The 25,369-nt window shown below is 47.1% G+C and overlaps 1 protein-coding gene across 4 annotated transcripts in view; it reads left to right on the top strand.

Moving 5' to 3' along the window:
- Nucleotides 1-25,369, top strand: part of ADCY3 (adenylate cyclase 3) — an 89,489-nt gene that overhangs the window by 25,232 nt on the left and 38,888 nt on the right. For all 4 annotated transcript variants that reach the window (XM_058682698.1, XM_058682696.1, XM_058682697.1 and 1 more), the window contains exon 3: nt 19,610-19,759. In XM_058682698.1, coding sequence (XP_058538681.1) covers nt 19,610-19,759 — 150 coding nt within the window. The remainder of the gene's footprint in view (nt 1-19,609; nt 19,760-25,369) is intronic.

The following is a 25,369-nucleotide window of genomic DNA, read 5'->3' as shown; positions in this document are numbered from 1 at the left end:
TACAAGCTCAGACAGGTTTGGGAACCATTGATACTCCTACCTTGCCGGGCGATGAAAAGACATTAAAGGAAGCTAGGAAAGCTGGAAAACTGGGAATGAAGTTCAGTGGCAATGTTGGGAATTTATAATATGTCTGATTATAATAGCTAATATTTATTGAGCCTTACTGTGTCCAGTAGGGTATGAGGCAGGGCGCTTCACCCCCATCGTCTTACCACATTCCACCCCCCAACCAAGGCAGGACAGTTTTATCCTGGTTTCACAGAAAAGGGAGCAGGCTTAGAGCAGAAGTGACTTGCAAAGGCCACAGCCAACAGTGGTAGAGGCAGGATTCAAGCTCGGGGTCTAACTGCTGTGTTCCTGGCCCCAAGCTGTATTTCACCAAGGGAGGGAAGAGTGTGTGTGTGTGTGTGTGTGTGTGTGTGTGTGTGTGTGTGTGTTGGGACAGATAGTCATCAGGGACCCACAGGAGGATGCCTTGGGAGCATGGTGCCCAGGCTGTGAGCTGGGAGAGGTACAGTAGCCACTGTGGGCAGAGCTGGCAATGGCGATGATGGGCTTAAGTCCCACACTTGGGCAGAGAGGGTCTTGATCAGGTCATTTGTGTGTCAAAAGCATAAGAACGATAGGTGGGAAAATTAGGCAAAAACCAATGGAAAGACTTTAAAAGTGAAGAACCTCTCAGGAAGCCAAGGGCTGGCTTTAGAACTCGTTTGGAAGCCTGGAAAATGTGTGTTCCCAGGATGAGAAAATCCCAGCTGGCTGGGTGGTAGAGGCCAGTCTTTGAGGGAGAGGATGGACGGTTGGCTCTCACAGGTGGAAAAAGCATTTGAGGGCAAGAGGAAGGAAACTAGGTGGTTGCAAAGGAGATTAGCCCATCAAGTGAGTCGTGTGGCATCATCTGTAAGGGATTGTCAGGCTGATGCTGATAGGCCCTTCATGCCAACAGCAATGATCCAGCAGAGCCCTGGTGATGGGGTGGCTGTGCCATGTGCATCAGCTGGCAGAGAACCACTCAGGATCTTCCCTTAGGAAAGGCTCATCTGAGTGAGATGGTGATTCTGTGGGGACAGCCTGAACCAGTTCCAGTTTATAATGAGAATGCATCCTTTGTAAATGTTGGCACTGAATGATGAGGGACAAACAACTAGCCTGGCAGCGTGCTGCACAGTGATCTTGGGGCAAGCAAGGCATCTTCTCCCGTCATTCCTGGTGGCAGTGACCCTATGGTTCCCAATTCCTGCATTTCACAAAGCAGAGCAGGAGGGTAGAGGGTGAAGTCATTGGATTCTGTGCCCAGGTCTTGTTTGAGGACTTGAGGAAGATACATCTTCCTGGCTGATCCTTTGAAAGACGTGGGAGGAGAAGTGTGTCCCGTAGAAACAGGTGCACAGAGAGGAGCTGCTCAGTGGACTCCTGGACCAGATACAGAGGCTCTGTGGTGGAGCTGCTCTCCACGGGGCATTTATTGAGGGCCTTCTCCATGCGAGGAGGGCATTTCCAGGAGGCTGAGTCTCTGTCCCAAAGGGTCCCCAAGTTTGCTGGTGGGCCGGGTATTCCAAGTGAGTAGAAGAATAGGAACTTTCAAATAGTGCTTGTTGTCTTTATTTTCTTCTCACAAAGAGATTCACAATAGAGAGGTTATAAAGCAAAAAGGAAAACAGAAGTTGTCCTAAATCCACAGCAACCACTCCCCACACACAAGACTTTGAATTTTTTACCTTTTAGACGATTGGAAGCTATTGATGTGTTTCGAGCAGGAGGTAGGGCTTGCAAAAAGACAGTTTTGGAAGATTAATGTGATACCAGGGGATGGGTCAGCAGGATCAGAGAGGGCCCAGGGAGAAGTCTGTGTCTAGTCCTATGGAAGGTAAGGGTTTGGCCAGGAAGTGGCCAGAGGAGTGACAAGGAAGGAGACCAGATGGGACGAATGACCCACTAGAGGCACAAAAATGACCACCAGCCCGACAGGGCTAGTGCTCGTTCAGGTGTTCGGCAAAGGTTTACTGGGTGTTCACAACGTTCATTGCTGGGTTCTAGTTATCTGGAGCACACGGTCAGTGAGCTGTGGTCCCATCCCTAAGCTGGAAGAAATGGACCTTCAGCGCAGCCTGGGTGGGGAAGACCATGGCAGGCTTGGGTATTCCCATTCACTTGAAGTGTTGTGTCGCACCTCTGGCTGCGCCTGAGTGTCACCTGGGGGCTTTTAAACAATGTCAATATCTGGGCCACTGGTTCCATTGTTTTGGGGTGCTGCCTGGGTATAGCTCTCAGGTGATTCTAAGGTGAAGCCTGGGGTGGGAACCCCTGGTAAGGATGAGGAGAGCACCCCCAGGTGGTGCTAATCCAAGACAGTTGAGGTAGAAGAACAGAAATTTAGGAGATGTGATAGTTTGCCAGGCCTTTGAATTTGAAGTTTGGAATTTGAATATGCCGTGTGATTAAGATCTCCTTGAGAGACCTGGCCCACCGCCTGGCAGGGTCTTCACAGGCCAGTCTTTCTCTGAATATGTGCTAGCTCTTTTGGGAGACCGGAGAAGGGCAATCAGAAAAAGGGACCATAAGAAGGAAATTTGGAAAATGACTTAAAATCCGAATTGAGGACTAGGAGACTAGACTCAAGGCAGGACCAATGAAACCACATTAATAGATGGAAAACATCTCTGTGGGTGTGGCTTTGACTATAATGAAGAGATGCTGGTCAGACAGGGAGGAGGTGTGGCCACTTGGGGTGAGGGGTGAATATTAGAAAAGGAAAGCAAATCAGTGGACAGAAGAGAAGCAGGTGACAGGCACAGGGAGATGACATGAAGCTGTCCTGTGTGTCTAGAGTTTGGTTTCCAGAGCCAGGGAAGTGAGAGGATCTTGGCTTTGCTTTAATGCTTATTACACCACCTAGAACAGTAACTCGTAGAAGAGAGTGTGAACTGCAGGTCCATGGGCCTCAGTAGGCAGGTGGGACCCAGGAATATCCCTTCTTCACCTGTTCCCCTGGGGATCCCAGCGCACTTGGCTCAGAAGCACTGACCTAGAGAAATAGCAACTAAGGAGTAAGTCCCGAAGGGTTGAGTTGAAACCAGGGACTAAAAATACCATTCCAGATGTCCCTGGACAGGCTCTGAGGGGCTGTAGGGAAGACAGACCACCGGGTAATGCCTAAGAAGCACAGTGGGAGAGAAGAAACGGGAGGGAGTCCCCAAAGAGGAGGAGCACTGGCTGGTTTCTGCAGCTTGAGAGTCTGCCAAAAGTTTCACTCTCAAGACTGGAGTCATTCTGAATTGAGAGGTAGGGAACTCTGGAATCCTAAGAGCTTGCTCTGCTCTGTGGGTACGTACAGAGGGGCTTTGATGTTTTTGTGTGATTGGTGATCTCCCTCCACATTTCCTCATGCTAGGTTTATGTGATGATTATATTTCTGGAACTCTAAGAATCTTCTGTCTTCAGATTATGTGCTCCTCTTCCTCTGGGCTGGTACATTTGCTCTTGAGTAAAGTCAGGATGTGTACGTTAAATGCAACTGGTATTGCTCAGAGGTTAACAGGACCTGAGCAGGCAGCATAGGACTGTGTTGTCATTCTGATTACTCCCATAAGTGTGTAGCTAATTTTTCTTTTTCTTTTTCAACTTTTTTTTGAATGTTTATTTATTTTTAAGAGAGAACGTGAGTCTGGGAGGGGCAGAGAGAGAGGTAGACACAGAATCTGAAGCAGGCTCCAGGCTCTGAGCTGCCAGCGCAGAGCCTGATGTGGGGCTTGAACTCACAGACCACAAGATCATGACCTGAGCCAAATTCAGATGCTCAACCAACTGAGCCACCCAGGTGCCCCTTTTCTTTTCTTTTCTTTTCTTTTCTTTTTTTTAATTAATTTTTTAATGTTTATTTTTGAGAGCATGAGTGGGGGGTGGGGCAGAGAGAGAGGGAGACACAAAATCCAAAGCAGGCTCTAGACTTAGCTGTCAGCACAGAACCCAACATGGGGGTCGAACCCACGAACCAGGAGATCATGACCTGAGCCAAAGACCGATGCCCGACCAACTGAGCCACCCAGACACTGCTTCTTTTTTTTTTTTTTTTTTTACTTTGGTAATCAGAGATTGGCTTAAATTTCCTTTACCATCCAGAATCCATATACTAAAATGTCTGTACAAGCTTGGTGTTGTGAGTGTGTGTGTAGGACCACAACTGAGTGGGCCAGCTCAAGTTTTACTCCCTCTTGGGGGTCTTTGCTGACCTACCCTTTTCTGTGGATCAGAAAAAGGATCAATCTGTGCTTCCTCTTTTTACAGTAGCTTCTTTATCTCTGCTCTTGAGATCGTTTTGTTACTGTCCAGGACCCAGGATGGAGCCCTACCACTTACCAAGACGTCAGTGGGGTTGAGTTTTGTTTTTTTTTTTTTTTAAAGGATCTGGAAGCCAAGTATGATTAAACATTTTAAAATAGAGTCCTTTAAGCAAAATTAGAATTATTTTGCCCAGAGAAAAAAGACCAAGGTGACTAAGAGAAGACACAGAATAGTGTGACCACGTGTTTTCTGTTTCTAAAGTGAAGCCTCCAGGGGAGAGGGGGAACTTTTGATTAGTTCTTTGATTCTTAATCATCTGGGCTAACAGGCCCTTTTGAGAATATGATGAGAGCAATGGATTTGCTCCCCTAGAAAAGGGCAAAACACAATTTGCCCCTAATTTTGGGGGTTCACTGACTCTCCCATCCTACTCCTCAGATTTGAAGTGAATAATCCCTGGGTCATTATAAAATATTAAATGTTTGGTGTTCATTCCTGCATCTCCTCCCACAGGGAGGCCTTCTGTGGTCTTAATAGTCTCTCCCTCAGTGATGTGAGCTGGCTTTGCATTATAGGAGCATTTATCAAGACATCGTGTCCTTACGTTCAGCGCGTGTTAGTGGCATTTTCCTCTTAGCCCCAAGGCCTAAGATTGACATAAAAATCTCCTTGCTCATATCTTTGTCCTCAGAGTTCATTATTCAGTAATTAAAGCTTAGGAAATTTCACATGAATGCTCAGGGATCCAAAAGGAAGACGGCATTGTACTAGCCAAGGTTTCTTGAGCTCGGGTCTGTTGACATTTGGGGCTAGGTCATTATTTACTGTGAGGCCTGCTTTGTGCACTGGAGGGTATTCAGCAGCAGCCATGGTCTCCACTCAGTAGATGCCAGGAGCACTCTCCCGCCTACTCACCACAACCAAAAAATCAAAAATGTCCCCAGACATATGGCCATATAGCCCCCAGCAGCGTTGGATCACCACCCCCACACACACACACACACACCACCACCACCACTTGAAAACCACTGCTTCTAGCCTTTCTCTCGCTTGATTTTGGCTCTCTTATCAAGGGGAACACCTCTGTGAAGAATGAACTATTCTCTGTTCTGCCTTCTGGAGCTATTCATGCAGCTAGCTGTGCTCTGTGTCAGCCAGTATATCAGCCCCAGAGGCTGAAAATGTGAGTGAGACACCCTGACCTTGGGGGCTTCCTGTGTTTTAGTTTGGGAGAGAGACACTCAGAAGTATCAGAGGGTATGGTGGGGGTGTCCATGGAAAAGAGGCATGTGTCCCGGGGCCTTTCCAATATATTATCCATCCAGGATGGTCTTGGTTAATAGTTTTCCCATGGCTATGTCTTTTTTGTCATTCATATCTCTGTTTAAATGCCACCACTTCAGGGAGGGGGGGCCAAGATGGCAGAGCAGCATGGAAGTTTTTTGCATCTCTCATCTCTGAAATGCAGCTAGATCAACACCAAACCATCTTGCACACCTAGAAAATTGATCTGAAGATTAACACAGCAATCTGCAGAACTTGAACCACAGAACTCGGCAAGTATGTGGCATGAAGAGGTGAACTGGGGGAGAGAGAACCCGCAGAGGGTAGGGAGCTGTTTTTGCTTGTGGAGAGAGGTTGGAGATGGGGGTGGGGGAAGCACAGGAAAAGCACTTCCCCCTGAAAACAGCTGGAGAGAAAGAGAAAGTGGAAACACCCATAAGGGACTTAACAAGAAAGTGAGAAAGGAGGGTTTGGATACCATAAGACTATGAACAGGGGAGCACAGAGTCTGAAACTCCTCAGCTTGATACCTGGCAGAGCTCTGGTGGGAAGGGCAAATCCCCAGGAGCATAAAGTGGGGTCCTTGGGGTCCTTGGGCCACATGGGGAGAGGCAGTTCCCCAGCTGAGAAGGCATTTGGTAGAGGCTGTACAGCCTCCCCACAGGTAGAGGTCCCAGTGGACCCCAGAGAACAGCCACATTTGCTGGTGTTGGAACAAGGATGTTAAGGGGCAGTGAAGCCTGGCGCCAGATGTGTGTTGTGATTTACCGTAATCCCTGAAACACTGCTGCTACACGATCATGTGAACTTTTTCTGGGGTGGGCTGGAACCTGGTCTCAGTCTCTGGGCATCTGCAGTAGTGCAGTTGCATGAACGTTCCTGGGAGCAGGCTGGCACCTAGCCATTGCTCGGGGAGCCCTTCCCCCAGAGGGTCTGAGCAGGTCAAAGCCACAGGGCCCTCAGAAGTGAGGGGTTTGGAAACACAGCCCCATCTGAGATGAAACTTGGGACGGAGGTGCTGCCTGGCAGCCTGACGGCATGGTCATGGACAGTGTAGAAGCCGGGAGTGGACTGAAGCCAGAGACAAAAGAGGGGTGCTTGATTGCCAGTCAGAGCAAAGAGTTCTGATATTAGAAATTGGGTAGCTGGGTTACACCAGTTTCACCTCTCCTGTGCATGCACATACATGCATATATGTGCCATAATGATCCACCCCAGTAAACTAAGCAGCTCCATCTAGTGGAGAACGGAGCTGTTGCACGAAGCCCCCGTCCAACTGTGCCAAGCATGCTGTAGAGGAACATCATAAATCTCTCTACCTGCTTAGTTTACAGACTATAAAGTGCTTCATAGTTTGAATTCTAGGGGAAACTGGATGTAATTTCAATCATATTTCATTCTGTTCGCTGGTCCATCTGTTCACTTTTTTTCTTATTCTTGAATGCAGAAAGAGAAAAACTTATTTTTATTTTCCGTTCTTATAAAAAAGATTTTTTCTACAATATTTATTTTTTGTAAGTTTTTATTCTATTTTACTTTCATGATTTCATCTTATTCTATTTTATTGTATTCATTTAAAAAATTTTTCAAGCATCTTCCTTGTTTTTTCCTTATGTTTCCTTTCTTTTCTTTCCCTTTTTCCTTTATTCTATCAAACTGTTTCGACAATCAGACCAAAACACACCTAGGATCTAGCATCCTTTGATGACAGCCTCTTTGTGTTGTTTTTAATTTTTTAATTTTAATTTAATTTAATTTAATTTTATTCTTTTTCTTCCTTCAAAATGATGAAACAAAGGAATTCACCCCAAAAGAAAGAATAGGAAGAAATGACAGCCAGGGAATTAATGCAGATACAAGCAAGATGTCTGAACCAGAATTTAGAATCATGATAATAAGAATGCTAGCTGGGGTTGAAAAAAGCATAGAATCCCTTTCTGCAGAGATAAAAGAAAGTAAAATTTAGTCAGGATGAAATGAAAAATGCTATAACTGAGATGCAATCTTGAATGGATGCCATGGTGGCAAGGATGGATGAAGCAGAGCAGCGAATCAGTGATATAGAGGACAAACTTATGGAGAATAATGAAGCAGGAAAAAAAGAGGGAAGCTAAGGCAAAAGAGTATGATATAAGAATTAGAGGACACAGTGACTCATTAAAAAGGAATAAAATCTGAATAATAGGGGTCCCAGAAGATGAAGAGCGAGAAAAAGGGGTAGAAGGTTTATGTGAGCAAATCATAGTGGAAAACTTTCCTAACCTGGGGAAAGACATAGACATCAAAATCCAGGAAACACAGAGAACTCCCATTAGATTTAACAAAGACTGACCATCAACAAGGCCTTTCATAGTCAAATTCACAAAATACACAGACAAGGAAAGAATAATGAAAGCAGCAAGGGAAAAAAAGTCTTTAGCCTACAAAGGAAGACAGATCAGATTCATAGCAGACCTATCCACAGAAACTTGGTAGGCCAGAAAGGAGTGGCAGGATATATTCAGTGTGCTGAATTGGAAAAATATGCACCCAAGAATTCTTTATCCAGCAAGGTTGTCATTCAAACTGGAAGGAGAGAGAGAATTTCCCAAACAAAAACTAAAGGAGTGCATGACCACTAAACCAGCCCTGCAAGAAATTTTAAGGGGGCTCCTGAGGGTAGAAAAGACAAAACAAAAAAGACCAAAAGCAACAAAGACTAGAAAGGACCAGAGAACACCACCAGAAACTCCAACTCTACAGGCAACACAATGGCAATAAATTCATATCTTTCAGTATTTACTCTAAATATCAATGGACTACATGCTCCAGTCAAAAGACACATGAAAAGAATGGATAAGAAAACAAGACTCATCTTTATGCTGTTTACAAGTGACCCATTTTAGACCTAAAGTCACCTTCAGATTGAAAGTAAGGGAATGGAGAACATCTGTCACGCTAATGACCACCAAAAGAAAGCCAGAGTAGCCATACTTATAGCAGACAATATAGGTTTTAAAATAAAGACTGTAACAAGAGATGAAGAAGGGCATTACATCATAATTAAGGGGTTTATCCACCCAGATGACCTAACAATTGTAAACATTTATGTCCCCAGTGTGGAAGAACCCAAATATATAGATCAATTAGTCACAAACATACAGAAACTCACTGATAATAATACCATAACAGTAGGGGACTTCAACACCCCACTTACAGCAATGGACAGATCATCTGAACAGAAAGTCAGCAAGGAAACAATGACTTTGAATGGCACACTGGACTGGATGGACTTAACAGATATATTCAGAACATTTCATCCTAAAGCAGCAGAATACACATTCCTCTTGAGTGCACATGGAACATTCTCCAGAGTAGATCACATACTGGGACACAAATTAGCCCTCAACAAGTATGAAAAGATCGACATCATACTGTGCATATTTTCAAACCACAACGCTATGAAACTCGAAATTAACCACAAGAAAAAATTGGGAAAGATAGATACTTGAAGACTAAAGAACATCCTACTAAAGAATTAATGGACTAACCAAGAAGTTAAATAGGAAATTAAAAAGTGCATGGAAGCCAATGAAGATGATAATGCCAAAACCTCTGGGATGCAACAAAGGTGGTCATGAGAAGGAAGTATATCTTCCTAAAGAAGGAAGAAAGGTCTCAGATACATCCTACACCTAAAGAGCTGGGAAAATAACAGCAAATAAAACCCCAAACCAGCAGAAGATGGGAAATAATAAAGATTAAAGCAGAAATCAATGCTATTGAAATAAATAAAGCAGTAGAACAGATCAATGAAACCAGGAGCTGGTTCTTTGAAAGGACTAACAAAATTGGTAAACCCCTAGCCCGTTTGATCAAAAAGAAAAAAAGGACCCAAATAAATAAAATCAAGAATGAAAGATCACAACCAACACTGCAGAAATACAAACAATAATAGAATATGATGAGCAATTATACACCAATAAATTGGGCAATCTGGAAGAAATGGACAAATTCCTAGAAATATATAAACTACCAAAACTGAAATGAGAGGAAATAGAAAATTTGAACAGACCCATAACCAATAAAGAAATCGAATTAGTAATCAGAAATCTCCCAAAAAACAAGAGTCCAGGGCTGGATGGCTTTCCAGGGGAATTCTACCAAATATTTAAAGAAGTGTTAACGCCTATTCTTTTGAAGCTGTTCCAAAAAATGGAAATGGAAGAAAACCTTCCAAACTCATTCTATGAAGCCAGCATTACCTTGATTCCAAAACCAGACAAAGACCCCACTAAAAAGGAGAAGTACAGACCAATTTCCCTGATGAGCATGGATGCAAAAATCCTCAACAAGATACTAGCCAACCAGATCCAACAATACATTAAAAGAATTATTCACCATGACCAAGTGGGATTTATACCTAGGATGCAGGGCTGGTTCAATATCTGCAAAACAATCAGTGTGATACAGCAATAAAAGAAAGGACAAGAACCACATGATCCTCTCAATAGATGCAGAGAAAGCTTTTGACAAAATACAGCATCCTTTCTTGATAAAAACCCTCAAGAAAGGGATAAACGATCATACCTCAATCATAAAATCATATAGGAAAGAGCCACTGCTGATATCATCCTCAGTGGGGAAAAACTGAGAGCTTTCCCCCTAAGGTTAGGAACATGACAGGGATGTCTACGCTTGCCATTGTTATTTAACATAGCGTTGGAAGTCCTAGCCTCAGCAATCAGACAACACAAAGGAATAAAAGGCATCCAAATTGGCAAGGAGGAAGTCAAACTTTCACTCTTCACAGACGACATGATACTCTATATGGAAAACCCAAAAGATTCCACCAAAAAACTACTAGAACTGATCCATGAATTCAGCAAAGTCACAGGGTATAAAGTCTATGCGCACAAATCAGTTCCATTTCTATGCACCAATAGTGAAGCAACAGAGAAATCAAGGAATCAATCCTATTTACAATTGCACCAAAACCCATAAAATACCTAGGAATAAACCTAACCAAAGAAGTGAAAAATCTATACACTGAAAACTATAGTAAGCTTATGAAAGAAATTGAAGAAGACACAAAAAAGTGGAAAAATATTCCATGCTCGTGGATTGGAAGAAAAATATTGTCAAAATGTTGATACTACCCAAAGCAATCTAGATATTCAATGAAATCCCTATCAAAATAACACCAGCATTCTTCACAGAACTAGACCAAACAATCCTAAAATTTGTATAGGACCAGAAAAGACCCCGAATAGCCAAAGCAATCCTGAAAAAGAAAACCAAGGCTGGAGGCATCACAATCCTGGACCTTAAGATGTGTTACAAAGCTGTAATCATCAAGACAGTATGGTACTGGCACAAAAACAGACACTCAGATCAATGGAACAGAACAGAGAACCCAGAAATGGACCCACAGACGTATGGCCAACTAATCTTTGACAAAGCAGGAAAGAACATCCAATGGAATACAGACAGTCTCTTCAGCAAATGGTGTTCGGAAAACTGGACAGTGATATGCAGAAAAATGAACCTGGATCACTTTATTATACCATACACAACAATAAGCTCAAAATGCGTGAAAGATCTAAATGTGACACAGGAAGCCATCAAAATCCTAGAGGAGAAAGCAGGCAAAAACCTCTTTGATCTTGACCACAGCAACTTCTTACTCAACACATCTCCAGAGGCAAGGGAAACAAAAGCAAAAATGAACTATTGGAACCTCATCAAAATAAAAAGCTTCTGCACAGCAAAGGAAAAAAATCAGCAAAACTAAAAGGCAACGAATAGAATGGGAGGAGGTATTTGCAAATGACATATCAGATAAAGTGTTAATATCCAAAATCCATAAAGAACTTATCAAACTCAACACCCAAAAAACAAATAATCCAGTGAAAAAATGGGTAAAAGACATGAATAGACACTTTTCCAAAGAAGACATCTAGATGGCTAACCAACATGAAAAAATGCTCAACGTCACTCATCATTAGGGAAATACAAATCAAAACCACAATGAGATACCACCTCACACCTGTCAGAACGTCTAAAATTCACAACTCAGGAAACAACAGATGTTGGCAAGGATGTAGAGAAAGAGGGTCTCTTTTGCACTGCTGGTGGGAATGCAAACTTGTGCAATACTCTGGAAAACAGTATGGAGGTTCCTCAAAAAGTTAAAAATAGAACTACCCTACGACCCAGCAATTGCACCACTAGGTATTTATCCAAGGGATGCAGGTATGCTGTTTCAAAGGGGCATGTGCACCCCAATGTTTATAGCAGCGATATCAACAATAGGCAAAGTGTGGAAAGAGTCCAAATGTCCACTGACATATGAATGGATAAAGAAGATGTGGTGTGTATGTGTGTGTATATATATATATATATATATATACACACACACACACATATGTATGTATATATATATATATATATATATATATATATATATACACACACATATATATGTATATATATGTACATATATAGATAATGGAGTATTACTCGGCAATCAAAAAGAATGAAATCTTGCCATTTGCAACAATGTGGATGGAACTAGAGGGTATTATGCTAAGCGAAATTAGAGAAAGACAAATATCATGACTTCCCTCATATGTGGAATTTAAGATAAAAAACAGATGAACATAAGGGAAGGGAAGCAAAACAAATATAAAAACAGGGAGGGGGACAAAACAGAAGAGACTCTTAAACACAGAGAACAAACTGAGGGTTGCCAGAGGGGCTGTGGGTGGGAAGATGCGCTAAATGGGGAAGGGGCATTAAGGAAGACACTTGTTGGGATGAGAACTGGGTGTTATACGTAGGGGATGAATCACTGGAATCTACTCCTGAAATCATTATTGCACTATATGCCAACTAACTTGGGTGTAAATTAAAGACAGATGCCACCACTTCGGGAACACCTGTCCTAACCAACCTGCATTAACCGGCTCTTGTCACTTAATGCAGTGTAACAACCCGAAAGTCAGTGGCTCACAAGCACACGTTTCTCACTCGTACATCCATGGCTAGGCTGGGGCCTGACCTGGGCTGGGTTCAGCTGGGTTTTGCTCCAGGCTGGAGCTTGAGTTTTGCTTGGCTCCACAGGTCCCTCATGCGCTGTACCAGTGAGGTTCTTGGCGCATATTGTTCTCATGGCAACGGTGGAAGCCCAGAAGGAAGTGCAGACGAATTACAAACATGTGCTCATGTCCTATGTGCTGACATCCATTTGACCAGAGCAGATCCCGTGGTCAGAGTCAGCGGGAGGGAACCTTCTCCATGAGGCTATGACAAGTGTGTGGCTCTGTGATACTTGTATGGGGGAGTGACGAATTGGGGCCAACAATCTCCTTCACCTTCTAGTCTAAAGCAGCTACCTGTTACTTTATCGTTTTTATTCTCTGCTGGGCTCTGATACTTTTATTATCAAATCATGCTTCTTTTTTATCTACTGTTAGCAAAACATCAGCTCCTGACAGCAGGAACTTTTTCTGCCATATTCATTGCTACCTGCCAAATACCTACCTGCCACAGGGTGGACATTCACTAAGTCTTTGAATGAATGAATGAAATGATTCTGTTTGGGGATTGGCGGGTGGTGTTGGAGCTGGGTCTTGAAGTAGTAACAATAACTAACATTTTCTGGGAAAGACTAAAGCCGTTTATGTATTGGGTTTTCGACCCGGGTTCAGTCTGAGGATCATCACCACGTGTGGCCCTCCGCAGGAAAAGGAGGAGAGGCAGGATGTTCGGGTTAGAACCATAGAGCCCTGAAATAGCACATCTTATTAGAGGGCTGGCGATAGGTCTGGTGTGGCTGGGGTGAGGGGAGCTTGGTGGGCGGCGGCCAGGCAGAAGAAACGAGTGACGCCAGACCCCACTTGTCAGGACTGCCATGTTCCATACCTGTAGGGGAGCCATCACATCAGAGTCTGCAGGGTGGTGCCCCGAGGATTGTGCAGTGCACAACCTGAGAAGCTGTCCTGGCAACCTGGCAGATCATGAGGGGCCTCGTGTAACATGTCACATTGGCTAGATGCCTATTCTGGAAGTCGTCTTTGTTTTGGAAGAAGGTGGACATTGCGTATCTGTTAGCAGAGACTCGCCCAAGCTATGAAACAAATTGGAAGCTTCTAGAGGTCCTTTTGTTTTGAGGCACATGGTAGAAACCAGACAAGCTTGGAAGGACCCCTCAGCGGTACCCCAAGGCTCAAACCTTGAATTGTGCTGGGTAGGGTTATATTTCTTGGAGACCCCAGACGTCTCCTGGCACAGCGATGCTGGAGTTTGCTGTGGGCCAGCGCGAGAGCATCTACCCCCTCCGCTGTCTGCAGACCTCCCCACCTGTGTAGATGCCACAGGTCCTTGCTGGGTTCTGTGCTCCCCACGGGCCCCCAGTGCCTGGGACTTCAGCCTCCACTGACCCTCGTCACAACTCGGCTGAGTAACGTAGGGAAAGCCCTGGCATCATGCTTGGCTGGCGTCTTGCCAGCTGGGCACGAGAGCCTCGGTGGACCCACCCCGAGGCCAGGCTGGCTTCTGATACGCAGTCCCCTGGGTCGGAGCAGATGTTTAATTAATGTCTTAAAACTCAAACTGTGCTTGTAGCGGGGAAAAAAGAGTAAGGAGATCTGAGCTCCAGTGTCCGCACTGCCAGGAGACCACAGGCTCACAGCCTCATTTCTGTGGGCTTCAAGTCTCTTCTGTAAAATGAGAATAAGAACTTTGCTTGTTGTGGCCAGTAGGATTGTGAATATGGAGGTGTGATGAGACTCCATTAGTCTTACTGTTAGGCACGAATTTCCCTTCTCCCCTCCGGAGGAATAGAAAGTCACTAAGAACATATTTTGTGCCAAGCCCTGTCCCGGGTGGTGTCGCATATAACCTCTCTTTTGATCTTATTGGCCCAGCCTTTGGGGTTCCTGCGAGGATGAAGAAGTCACATCTCAGAGAGGGAAAGTGACTTGCTCCAGGCCACGCAGCCTGCTGGTGGTAGGCGAGGTCTGCGTGACTGCACGGCCCAGCCTCTTTCTGCCACTCGTTCATCCAGTAGGCATTGGCGGCTTCCCGTGTGCCAGACCCGGTCCTAGGCACTGGGGAATCCGCAGAGAAACCGAACCAAAGCCCCGTCCCCTTGGAGCTTGCTTTCTAGTGAAGTAAACAGAGTAAACGGACAAATAAAAGGATGAATAAAAAGTGCAGATACTTCTCTGCAGGGTCTTAAACAGGAAAACAGAGAGAGTGTGTGGGGTGGGGGGGAGGTCAGGGCAGGCCCCTGCGAGGAGGGGACATGTCAGCAGGGACCTGACTGATGAGGAAGGTCCCCTCCAGTCTGCAGAGAGCACGGCTCCAGAGTGGGGCCCACAGGCACTGAGTGGCGGCCACCCCAGGCTCCGGCCTGTCTTCCTTGGGCTGGGGAGGTTGGTTGCCTGCAGAGATAACTTCTGCCCTGTTCCTTCCTGCTTTACGGCTCCGTGGAATTTTGTGTTTTTTTTTTTCCCAAAACATCTAAGTTAGTTTTAATGAACAGAGGCTCCAGTATGGTCTTCCCCTGACAGCAGAGCATCATGAGGTCTCCAAGGGCAGCTCACAAGGATGTTGGCTCCCAGAGCAGCCTTCTCTCCCTGGGTTTCTTCTCCCCAGTTCTGGAGTATTCTGGAATCTCCAGGCTGGAATGAGCCTATGGGGAGGGGTCGTCCTGGGCAGTTGAGGCACCAGCCTGCCTCCAAGGGGATGACTTCTCTTTTAAAGCCCTGCTTAGAGCAGCCCCATGTCCCTGTGGACTGGCAGAAATGTACAGGATATTGTGATTCATCAAATTCCAAGAGGAAGGACTTCGTAAAGGAATTTTCTCACGGCTGCATTTCTGAGCTGGGGTATTACAAACATTTCATCCGGCTGTCCTGGGTTAGATGAAGCTGTTGAGTCTGAATGTTTACCCACTTGGGAGATTCGTTCATTCTCCTCGTTAGTTTAAAAATCTTGTGTTTAAGAAAAAATAACAGTTCTTTTGCAATGAGATTGCTGCCCAGTCTCTTTCACTGGGGAAAGGGGTTCCCTGGGGTAAGAAGAGGTGACCTCCGTGGCACCCCAGAGCAGAGCTTCTCAGGCTTGTGCGGGGGAATCCCCCCCGAGACGGAAACATGTGTTGAGTCCAGTGTGACAAGCTGCCCCCACCCCCTCCTGGGCCACCCCGAAGAGCCAGGAGGCCGCATCAGGGCTCCTGCTTGGCCTTCGGAACTGCCTGAGCTGGGAATCTCCCTGTCTGTTCACAGGGTCAGGTGTCATGTCTGCAAACCCCTGGCGCTGAGCTCCTTCAGGCAATCATTGATGATGATGAGAGGAGAAGCCTTCCTGCCACTCTTGGTCGCTGAGTGTGGTATCCGAGGCAGTCTTTGTTTCTGAGACCCCGTCTCTGTAGAGCCTGCATCTTCCTGAAGCCGTGCGTCACCTCCCTGATCGGATGTGATCCCCACCCACCCGACCTCTGTCTGCATCTTTGCTCAGCCTCATCTCCTGGATATTTCCGGGACCGTCCCCACTCTGTCCTGGCCTGTACCCCGCCCAGCAAAGTGACCGAGCCTCATTCCTCTGTTCTTGGGCTGAGGTGGCATGGGAGAGGGTTGGGGTGCAGCAGCTGGGATATTAGAGGGCTGCGTCCCGGGGAGACCATGAGGCTGGGAGGTCAGGTTTGTGATGGCTTCTGGCCTGCTCATCTGCTCCCCAGAAGGGGAAGGGCAAGTAGGGGGAAGACCATACTGGACCCCTCTGAAGGGGTCAGGGTGAGGGGCAAGTTGTGACGTGGTTGCACTACCTCAGGTGGCTCTGGGGAGCACGGGATCCACAGCAACCCTGAGGACCCTTTCGTTGAGGTAAGTTTAGAGAATTGGGGGAGCTCTGAGAAGCACAGCCTGGGGCTCCTGGGAGAATCCTCTAGGAAGGAATAAGCTCACTGCGATGCAGGGAGAGAATTCCCTGGCACGGGGGGGACCTGCGGGACCCACAGGACTCTCCGGCGTGTGGCCTGGACATGGCCATTTGCCTCCACATCCCCTCAGATGAGCTGAGAGTGCAGGTCGAGAAGGGGTGAGCAGGGGACAGGAAGCAGTATGACCCTCTGGCCACCCTGGGAACCGACCCGCCTTGCCTTCCCTCTAGCCTTTCCGAGCAGGTCATTTCCAGGCCCACCTTTGCCCTCAGAAGTGAGGTCTGATGAGGGCCAGCCGGGGTCAGGACTGCAGGGACTTCCGAGATGAGGTAGGCCGCCCCTCAGCTCATAGGTGGTGAAGTGGGGGCTCAGGGAAGTTTCTTGACCTAGGAGGTTCCCCATCCAGTGAGGGGCAGAGCAACAGTCCAGGGCTCCTCCTAAGTTTGTTTTCTGCACCTGCCAAGTAGAATGCAAACGTGGATCTTATTTTAAAATAGCCTGAAGGGAGTGCTGTCCCATATAGATGGTTTCCATTGTGAACCAAACCTGAATCCTGTTATACTGTTTGTTTGTTTGTTTGTTTGTTTGTTTGTTTGTTTTGAGAGGGAGAGAGGGAGCAGGGGAGGGACAGAGAGAATCCAAAGCAGGCTCCACACTGTCAGCACAGAGTCCAACACAGGCCTCAAACTCCCGAACCAAGAGATCGTGACCTAAGCCAAAATCGAGAGTCAGACGTTTAACCGACTGAGCCACCCAGGCACCCCTGTTATACTCTTTGGATAATAACCTTTGGTGGGAGTTGGTTTAAAGCTTTCCTGTTATAGTTGCTCTCTGTCTACAGAGCAGGTGGTTTACTTAAGGAGGGACCCCGATGGGGAGTAAAACAGTTATTACTGACACCGGCTCAGTGCTTACACTTTATGGAGTCTGCTCTATCCACCCCACGAGGTGGACAGCAGGGCCTGTTGGGGGGCAAGAGACCCCTAGGCGTGGAGCTCTGTCCATGGCTCAGTGTGACAGCCCAGGTGGTGGCCAGGGCCAGAGATGGGTCTGGAGCCTCTGGTTCAGAGTTGTTGACACCGGTAGGTATGGAGCCCAGACTTGTGGCTCGTCTGCGTGCAGCTACTCCCTTGACCTCTAGGACCTAGAGAGCCTCGGCCCTGGTGACTGCTGTATCCGGACCCTGTGTGGGTTTTGGCAAAGTGCTCCCACTCGGTGAGATGCCTGAGGTACAGCCTGACCTTGTTGACTAGCTTCCTGTGCCATGAATTTGGGACTGGGCAGATTCTAAGGCTATACAGCCCCCAGAGGAAGGTGACCTTTGGGCTGGTAGACATTCTTGGACCTCAGGCCAGACCGGCTTGGAGACGCAGCGTGATCTTTGTGATTTGCTTTGACTCACTTAGTGTAAATTGGCAGCTCTTTGGGTTATCAGGTATTTAATAAGTGTCCTGAGGCCATATTGATAGTGCTCAGGTGGGAATGGCCTATCATGTCCAAGCAAAAGTTCAGGAGATATCCCTTAGGATTTCTGAAATTGCCCACTTGCCCCATGAATGGTATAGTGATGGGGCTGCCCAGCCCCAAGAACACAATGAGTTGTTAGTTGCTGGAACCAGCAGTTTAAGGAGCTGCTTAAACTCAGAGCTGCGTCTGGTGACTTGATGACCAGTCTCAAGACACATCGCATGTACTAACTCATTATTCAGTGGGCCTGTGATGAGTGCCCAGGCCTGCAGGAACTTTCTGCCGGGCGTGGTGGGTCCTCAGGGTTGATCAGCCCCTGATAAAACACAAAAACAGAGGGGAATATGGCATAACCAAGAGTATCCAGAAAATTAATGTCAGAATTAACTTCTCATCGTTTATTAAGCCATCTTGTTTAAAAATCTAAAAGTGACTTCCCTGCATTTTTCATCTACCCAGGATCCATTATCCTTCACTAAGAGAACACTTTCTCCCCCTGGGGCCAGAAATGAAGAACTTCTGCCTCCCTACCCACATCTCAGCTAGACTTCTGCCTGAGAAACCACGCCCTTCAGAGGAGGGGTCTGCCTTCCTCAGGCGCGACCTCAGGGAACCAAGGTGGGGAGGGTGTGAGCCTCAGGGAATGGGCAGGGCCAGACCTTGTTGGAGCTGGCTCCTGGCAGGTGGCTTTGGAGAAGGAGGAGGAGCTAGAACCTGGTGCAGCCCCAGATGGGGCCCAGTCAGGGTCAAAGACTGGGGCCCAGGAAATGAGCACCAGGAAATGAGATGTGGTTTGAACGTTCAGGTCCATATCCAAGGTTACCTGCAGCCGGAGGCGGTTGAGTCTGCAATCCCAGCAGCCTGTGGAAACGGGCTGGGGTCCACAGACACCTAAGGGAGTCTGGAGGGTGCCAAGGATGGAGGAACAGACTCAGTGCCCAAGAAGGCCTTTGTACCGATGTACTGAGCTTGCAGGACAGACATCTGTCGCACAGCTGCCCTGTCCCCTTCCCGTAACTTCCTCATGGGACCTCGGTACTGGTACCAGCCACCCCTCATCTGCTGGCAGGTGGGGTTGGCTGGGAGGATGCACATGAACGCCAGACACCTGTATACCTGCAGTGTCACGTGGAAGGTAGCGTGAGGGCTGGGAGTTGGCCCAACACGGCTTCACATCTGTGACCTTCAGTGCAACCTGCAGCTTTTAGGATTATACACCCCCAGCTAGTAGATCGGGGTTTTGTACACTCTCCTCCCAGCTAATCAGCACAGCACCTAAGGGCGCCTAATAAGTAAGTCCTCAGTAAACGGTGGTTGAACAAATGAGAGAATGAATGAATTGGGGAGCAGAGGGACCGTCAGGCCACACAGGTGCATGGGATCGGCCAATTTAGCTGCACTGTGAGCAGGAGAAGCAAACAGCCCCATACCCAGCCTTCCAGGCCGGGGCCTCACCCACCTATGGTAAGCGGGGCAGGGTCTGTTCCAGGGCCCTAAACGTCCCATCAGGGTCAGAGGCTAGCCAGGGCCCTCCCTGGACACTGGGCAACTAGGGGTTTGATTTTCGTTACCACCCACCCCCCCTTCTCCATCCTCTCTCCTGAGCATGTGCCTTCACCATTGTCCTTTTCTCTCCTCGGGGCACAGATCCTGGCCAACGTCTGCCTCTACCTGTGCGCCATCATGGTGGGCGTCATGTCCTACTACATGGCGGACCGCAAGCACCGCAAGGCCTTCCTGGAGGCCCGCCAGTCGCTGGAGGTGAAAATGAACCTCGAGGAGCAGAGCCAGCAGCAGGTGAGGTCCTCGCGGGGTGGCCATGCGGCCGTGCAGGCCTGGAGCCCGGGGCCAGCGACCGGGGCCAGAGAGGGGCCGATTGGGAGGGGGTGGGCCTGGGACAGTGCAGCCCCTCCTCTCCCCCCGCCCCCAGGGCTCCCCGGGGCTCGGGGATCACCTGCCAGGGCCAGGTGTTGACTGCCTCCTGGGCCTCCGACTGTCACAGGGCTCCTTCTGACTTCGGAGAGCTTGCCTTGCTGGAAGCCCTGTCCTCTCTCCTCCTCTGTGCTTGACCTAATCCTCCCCTTCTCCTGTTTTTTTCCCCCCTATAATTTAAAACTTTTGAAAGAACTACATTGGCCCAAGCAGTCACCAACGACTCCTTGTGTTCCTCTCTCAGGTGAAAAGGTTCTCTGGGTTTATTCTAAGTGCTTTTCCCCCCATGGGCATCACTTCAGGTCAGTCCTCCTCTGCCACCCTTTCCGGTTCTACGGCAGATTCGCCATGTGTCCCTGCTGTGCACTCCAAGCCGTGTTCTCCGCAGCGGGGTGGGCCCAGCCCATAGCAGAGAGGCCTTCTGGGTGAGGCCCATCAACCTGCTCGACTCCACCCAGGGCGCTAAGTTTCCTTCACGCTCTGTGCATCTCCTACTTCCTTCTCCTTCTGAGTCCTCAATGAAGAAGTAAAACCAGTCCAAACCCTGGGGACCCCACTGTTTACATTTTTCCATTGAGAGAAGTGCCTGCTGCCCCCGCTCTTTGTTTACTGGCTTTACTCCAGCCTGATCCACCACAGAACCACCCAGTTCTCGTGTGATTCAGTCTTTTAAATAGTTTCTGGTCTGGATTCATCTCCGATGCCTTTTGAAGGTCTGCAGAAATTACATCCGCCAACTTCCTGTTATCCATAGGTTTATTTCCTGCTAACAAACAAACTCAATAGTTTGAAAATAGAGGATTCCCTGTTCTGGGAACCATGTCATTTTGTGTTCAGGTGGTGCTCTTGGCTCTGGATTCACTGAAACGGCTGTTTTCCACTCAGGTGGACAGGGCCAGAGTTTCGGGGGCCTCTCTGGAGCCTTTGCCTGGGGGCCTCCTTGGCGGACCTCCCCTTTTCTAGATGATGCTCTTTGAAGGCACACACTGAGTCATTTGCTGATGAGTCCTCACTTCCTCTGTCCTGGGGATGTGTTTTCTCTGTTTACCAAGGAGATCTAGAAGCTTCTGAGCTGGGCCTCAGACTCCACTCCTTCAGAAGACAGGTTTCAGAAGAGGAATCTCCCCAGCCTCTGTTGCCACAAGGGGCCAAGCTTAGCAGGTCATTGAATTTGCCTCCTTGTCCCCACCCCTGTAGCCTGTGGTTACCCACGAGCTGCTTCTGCTTGAATGTATGTAAAGAATCCCGTCCTTTACTGGTTTTAGAATGTCTTGAAAGGCATTCTTCAGTTTCTGTTTTACATGCTGGCTGGGTTCTTTCTGCATCTCCTCTCTCATACCATGGAGGCATCCCTCTGGATTCTCTACATTAAAAAAAAAAAAAAAAAAAAAAAAGCTTGTGTCATCGCTTATCTAGGTCAGGAGTTCTTTTTCTAGAGTATTTGTGCAGCCTTCAGCACACCTGTCAGTCTTGTCTGTCTCAGGACATCCTCCGTCACATCAAACAGTGCTTGGTGGGGGGTGTCCCGGTGCAGTAGAGGAAGGTCCTGTGTCTCACCTGGATCTGATATTCTCTGCATAGATAATATGGACAAGTTATCCACCTCTTAGAGCCTTGCTTTCCTCATCTGCAAAGTGGGGGTATTGATACTCCAGAGCAGGAGTATTGATGCTTGTCTTTAGGTTTCCCTGAAGGCAGAAATACAAGCAGAAGTGCTTTGTAACCTGTAGAGCTTGGAAATGGGGACGGTCAGGCTGTGGTGCACAGGCCGTGGAGTACATGGGCATTTTCTAATGGCCCCTCTGGGCAGGGTCAGGGTTGGGAGCCTGACAAAGAGGGCCATTCCTACCTGCTCCGGGACTCCCGAGCGCCACGTAGCAGCCAGGGGGCACTGGCAGCCTCTCCGGGCCACGCTGCTCCTCTGCTGTGTTGTGAGCAGTAGCAAAGCAGACACTGGCTCCAGGAGAGAGGAGTCCAGGGAGGACGAAGGGAGGTGCACAGGGTGGAGAGGCACAGATGCACACCCCCAGGCTTAACTGGGACACAGCAGGTGCCTGTAAGTATCTATCGAGTGGAATGAATTTGTCTTGCCCAGCTCTAGCCTGAGTGTGACCTTGGGCCAGCTCCTTCGCCTCTTTGGGCCTCAGTTTCCCTATGTGTAAAGTGTACGTGAGAATAAAACCTTTGGTAAAAATCAGATAATCTGCGTCTATCCCTTTGGGAATGAGAAAAGCACTGGTACCATCAGGAGGGGCGGAATTCTGCACACACACCGCCCCCCCCAAAACTGGGTGTTGCAGTTCGCCCATGTTTTCCTTAGGACTCTTGTGACCATGTGCATGAGATCTGTTTGCAATTTTACTTTCTTTCTGTGTCCTTGGCAGGTTTGGACATCATGGTTGTGCTGGGTTTAGGAAATAAGTGTTTCCTCTTTCTAACCTGGGAGAGTTTGAAGAAGATATGGGTTCTTTGCAGGAGTAGAAGGACTCTTGGGGCACCGGGGTGGCTCAGTTGAACATTTAGCTCTTGATTTCTGCTCAGGTCATGATCCCAGGGTCGTGGGATTGAGCCCCACATCAAGCCCGCATCAGGCTCCATGCTAACAGCACAGAGCCTGCTTGGGATTCTCTCTCTCTCTCCCTCTCCCTCCCTCCCTCCCTCCCTCCCTTTTCTCCCTCCCTCCCTCTCCTTCTCCCTCTGCCCCCTCCCCAGCTCTCGTGCATGCTCTCTTGCTCTGGCGTGCTCTCTCAAATAAAAAAAAATGGCTCACTAGTGAAGCCTTGTGGCTCAGGAGTTTTCTTTATGAGATTCAGTCTCTCTCAAAGGTACGAGGTTTTTTGTATAAGTTATAACATGTTTTTGTTTTTTCAGGAACTTAACCAACTTCATATGAATATGTCACATTTTTGACGTGGGATTTTGTCTTTCCGTGGGTTTTATAGCGATATTCCCTTTTCATTACTGATATTGCTAGTTTGGGCCTTCTCTTTTTTTTATTTGTCCTTAATCTGTCTTGCTGAGGTTTATTAACGTTTGAGCCTTTTCAGTGAATCACCTTTTTATTGCTTTCTTTGTGCACTTCCGTAATGCATTATGTTTTTGACTTTGATTCTCTTCTACTTCCTTTGAGGTTGACATCATGTCCTTTTTTACCTTCTTGAGATGGAATTTAACTAATTTTAGCATTTTTCTTTTCTAAAACACGCTCCTGGGTGCTCGGATGTCCCACGTTATGTGCTTTTGCTTCCTTCTACAGGTTTTGATATGTCCTATTTCTGTTGTCATTTAGTTCAAAATACTTTCTAATTTCCACTGAGGTATCTTTGATCCCCAGGCTGTTTGAGGGTACATCAATTAGTTTGCAAGCATACAGGGAATTTTTAAGGCCCTCTTTTTATTATTGATTTCAGTTTACTTTGCTGCAGTCAGAGAACATATTCTGTGTAATCTCAGTCCTTTGAAATCCGTCGGAACTTGAGTTTTGACCTCTCATTTTTTATTAATTTTGATATACTTAAAGTCAACATGGATTTTTACAAAAATGCATCAAAATATCTTCCAGCAATGAAGTAATGCTGATACATGTCCATCATGATGCATTTGCATCTACCCCAAATTAGTATTTTTACCTTTTTGGGCGCAGTGCAAGGGCCTCCCAACATTTAATTCCCCTTCCCCCAGACTTTCTGGCTATTGCAAGTATTTTATTTATCCTTTTTTAATTTATTTTTATTTTTTTTAATGTTTATTTATTTTTGAGAGAGACCGAGCATGAGCGGGGGAGGCAGAGAGAGAGGGCGACACAGAATCGGAAGCAGGCTCCAGGCTCTGAGCCGTCAGCGCAGAGCCCGACGTGGGGCTCGAACTCTTGAACTGCGGGGTCATGACCTGAGCCTGAAGTCAGATACTAAACCAGCTGAGCCACCCAGGCGCCCCCCTCCCTTTTTCTAAAGTTTATTTATTTATTTTGAGAGAGAGAGATGGGGGGGGGGGCGTGCAGAGAGAGAGAGAGAATCCCAAGAAGGCTCTGCCCTGTCAGTCCAGCTCTTCCATCCTCTTGAAGAATTGCCCTTAGTGTCACTCTTCACAAAGGCCTGTTAGGGAAGTCTCTGCATTTCTCACTGCCTGGAAATGTGTTCAGCTTGCTTTCGGTTTTGGAAGTCACTTGCTGTCAGAGGTAGAATTCTAGGTCGACAGCGCTGGACTCAGAGCTCTTTGAAGGCGTCATTCCATTATCCTGTGGCTTCTGCTATTTTTGTTGAAATGCCGGCTGGCTGGCTGACACACTCTTGCTCCTTTTAAAGTAATACGTAGTTTTTGGGTTTTTTTCCTCCGGTTGCTCTTACAGTCTGTCTCTGGTATCCAGCAGTTTCATGGTGACGCGCCTGGCGGTTTTCTTTGCAGTTACCCCGCGTGGTATTTGAGGAGCTTCTTGAATTGATGGCTTGATGTCTTTCATCAGTTTTGAGATGTTCAGCCAGTATCTCTTTGCCCCATTCTTTCCTTTCCTTCCAGGACTCTAGATGTCCTTGTTAGACATTACCATGTTCCAGAAATCTCTGTGTTTTTTTCTAAATCTTCCTTTTTTTTTCCTTCGCTTCAGACTGAATATTTATACTGATGTGACTTCCAGGTTACTAATCCTTTGTCTGCTCAGTGCTTGAGCTCCTCTGTTGCATCCTTAATTTCAATATTGCATTTTTTTCATCTCTAGAATTTCCTTTTGACTTAAGTAAAAGACACATTCCACTTCTCTGGTTAAGTTCTCCATTTTGTCATCTATTCTTTGGAACATAGTAAAAATTTTAAACTTTTGGACAACGGCAATATCTGAAATACTGACGGGTCTGCTTTTCCCTGTTGATTTTTGGTCCCATCTCATGGCATCGTGGCCTTTAACATTTTTTTTTTTTTAATTAAAAAAAATTTTTTTTAAGTTTGAGAAAGAGCACGGGTTGGGGAGGGGCAGAGAGAAAGGAAGAGAGAGAGAATCCCAAGCAGGCTCCACACTGTCAGCGTGGAGCCCCATGTGGGGCTCGAACTCACGAAACCGTGAGATCATGATCTGAGCCGAAACCACGAGTCGGATGCTTAAATGACTGAGCCACCCGCATCCTGGCCTTTTTAAAAAAATGCTGGATGAATTAAATGCTGAATATCATGTATGGAAAATAGTAGCAGCTCTGAAGGATGTGTCTCTCCAGAGAGGACTGACTTTTCTTGCACCTCACCTTGATCCAATGTGGGGTCTAGAAGATTTGGGGCTGGGTTTTAGTCCGAGAGCTGGTTTCTGTTGTGCCTACTCTTAGGAAATAGTCCTTCAAGGGTCTTAACTCAGAGGCTGGTCCTCCCCTTGAAGGACCCTGGACTCCCCGCCACAATAAGACAGCCAAACTACCCTTCAGTGTTAGCCTCTCAGCTCTCACTTTCCACTTGGGTTCTTGGTCTCTCACCCCATGTCGCTTGGCGGTGGGC

Source organism: Neofelis nebulosa, chromosome 9, assembly GCF_028018385.1.
Source record: "Neofelis nebulosa isolate mNeoNeb1 chromosome 9, mNeoNeb1.pri, whole genome shotgun sequence".
Taxonomy (NCBI): Eukaryota; Metazoa; Chordata; class Mammalia; order Carnivora; family Felidae; genus Neofelis; species Neofelis nebulosa.
This window is presented reverse-complemented; position numbering and strand designations above follow the sequence as displayed.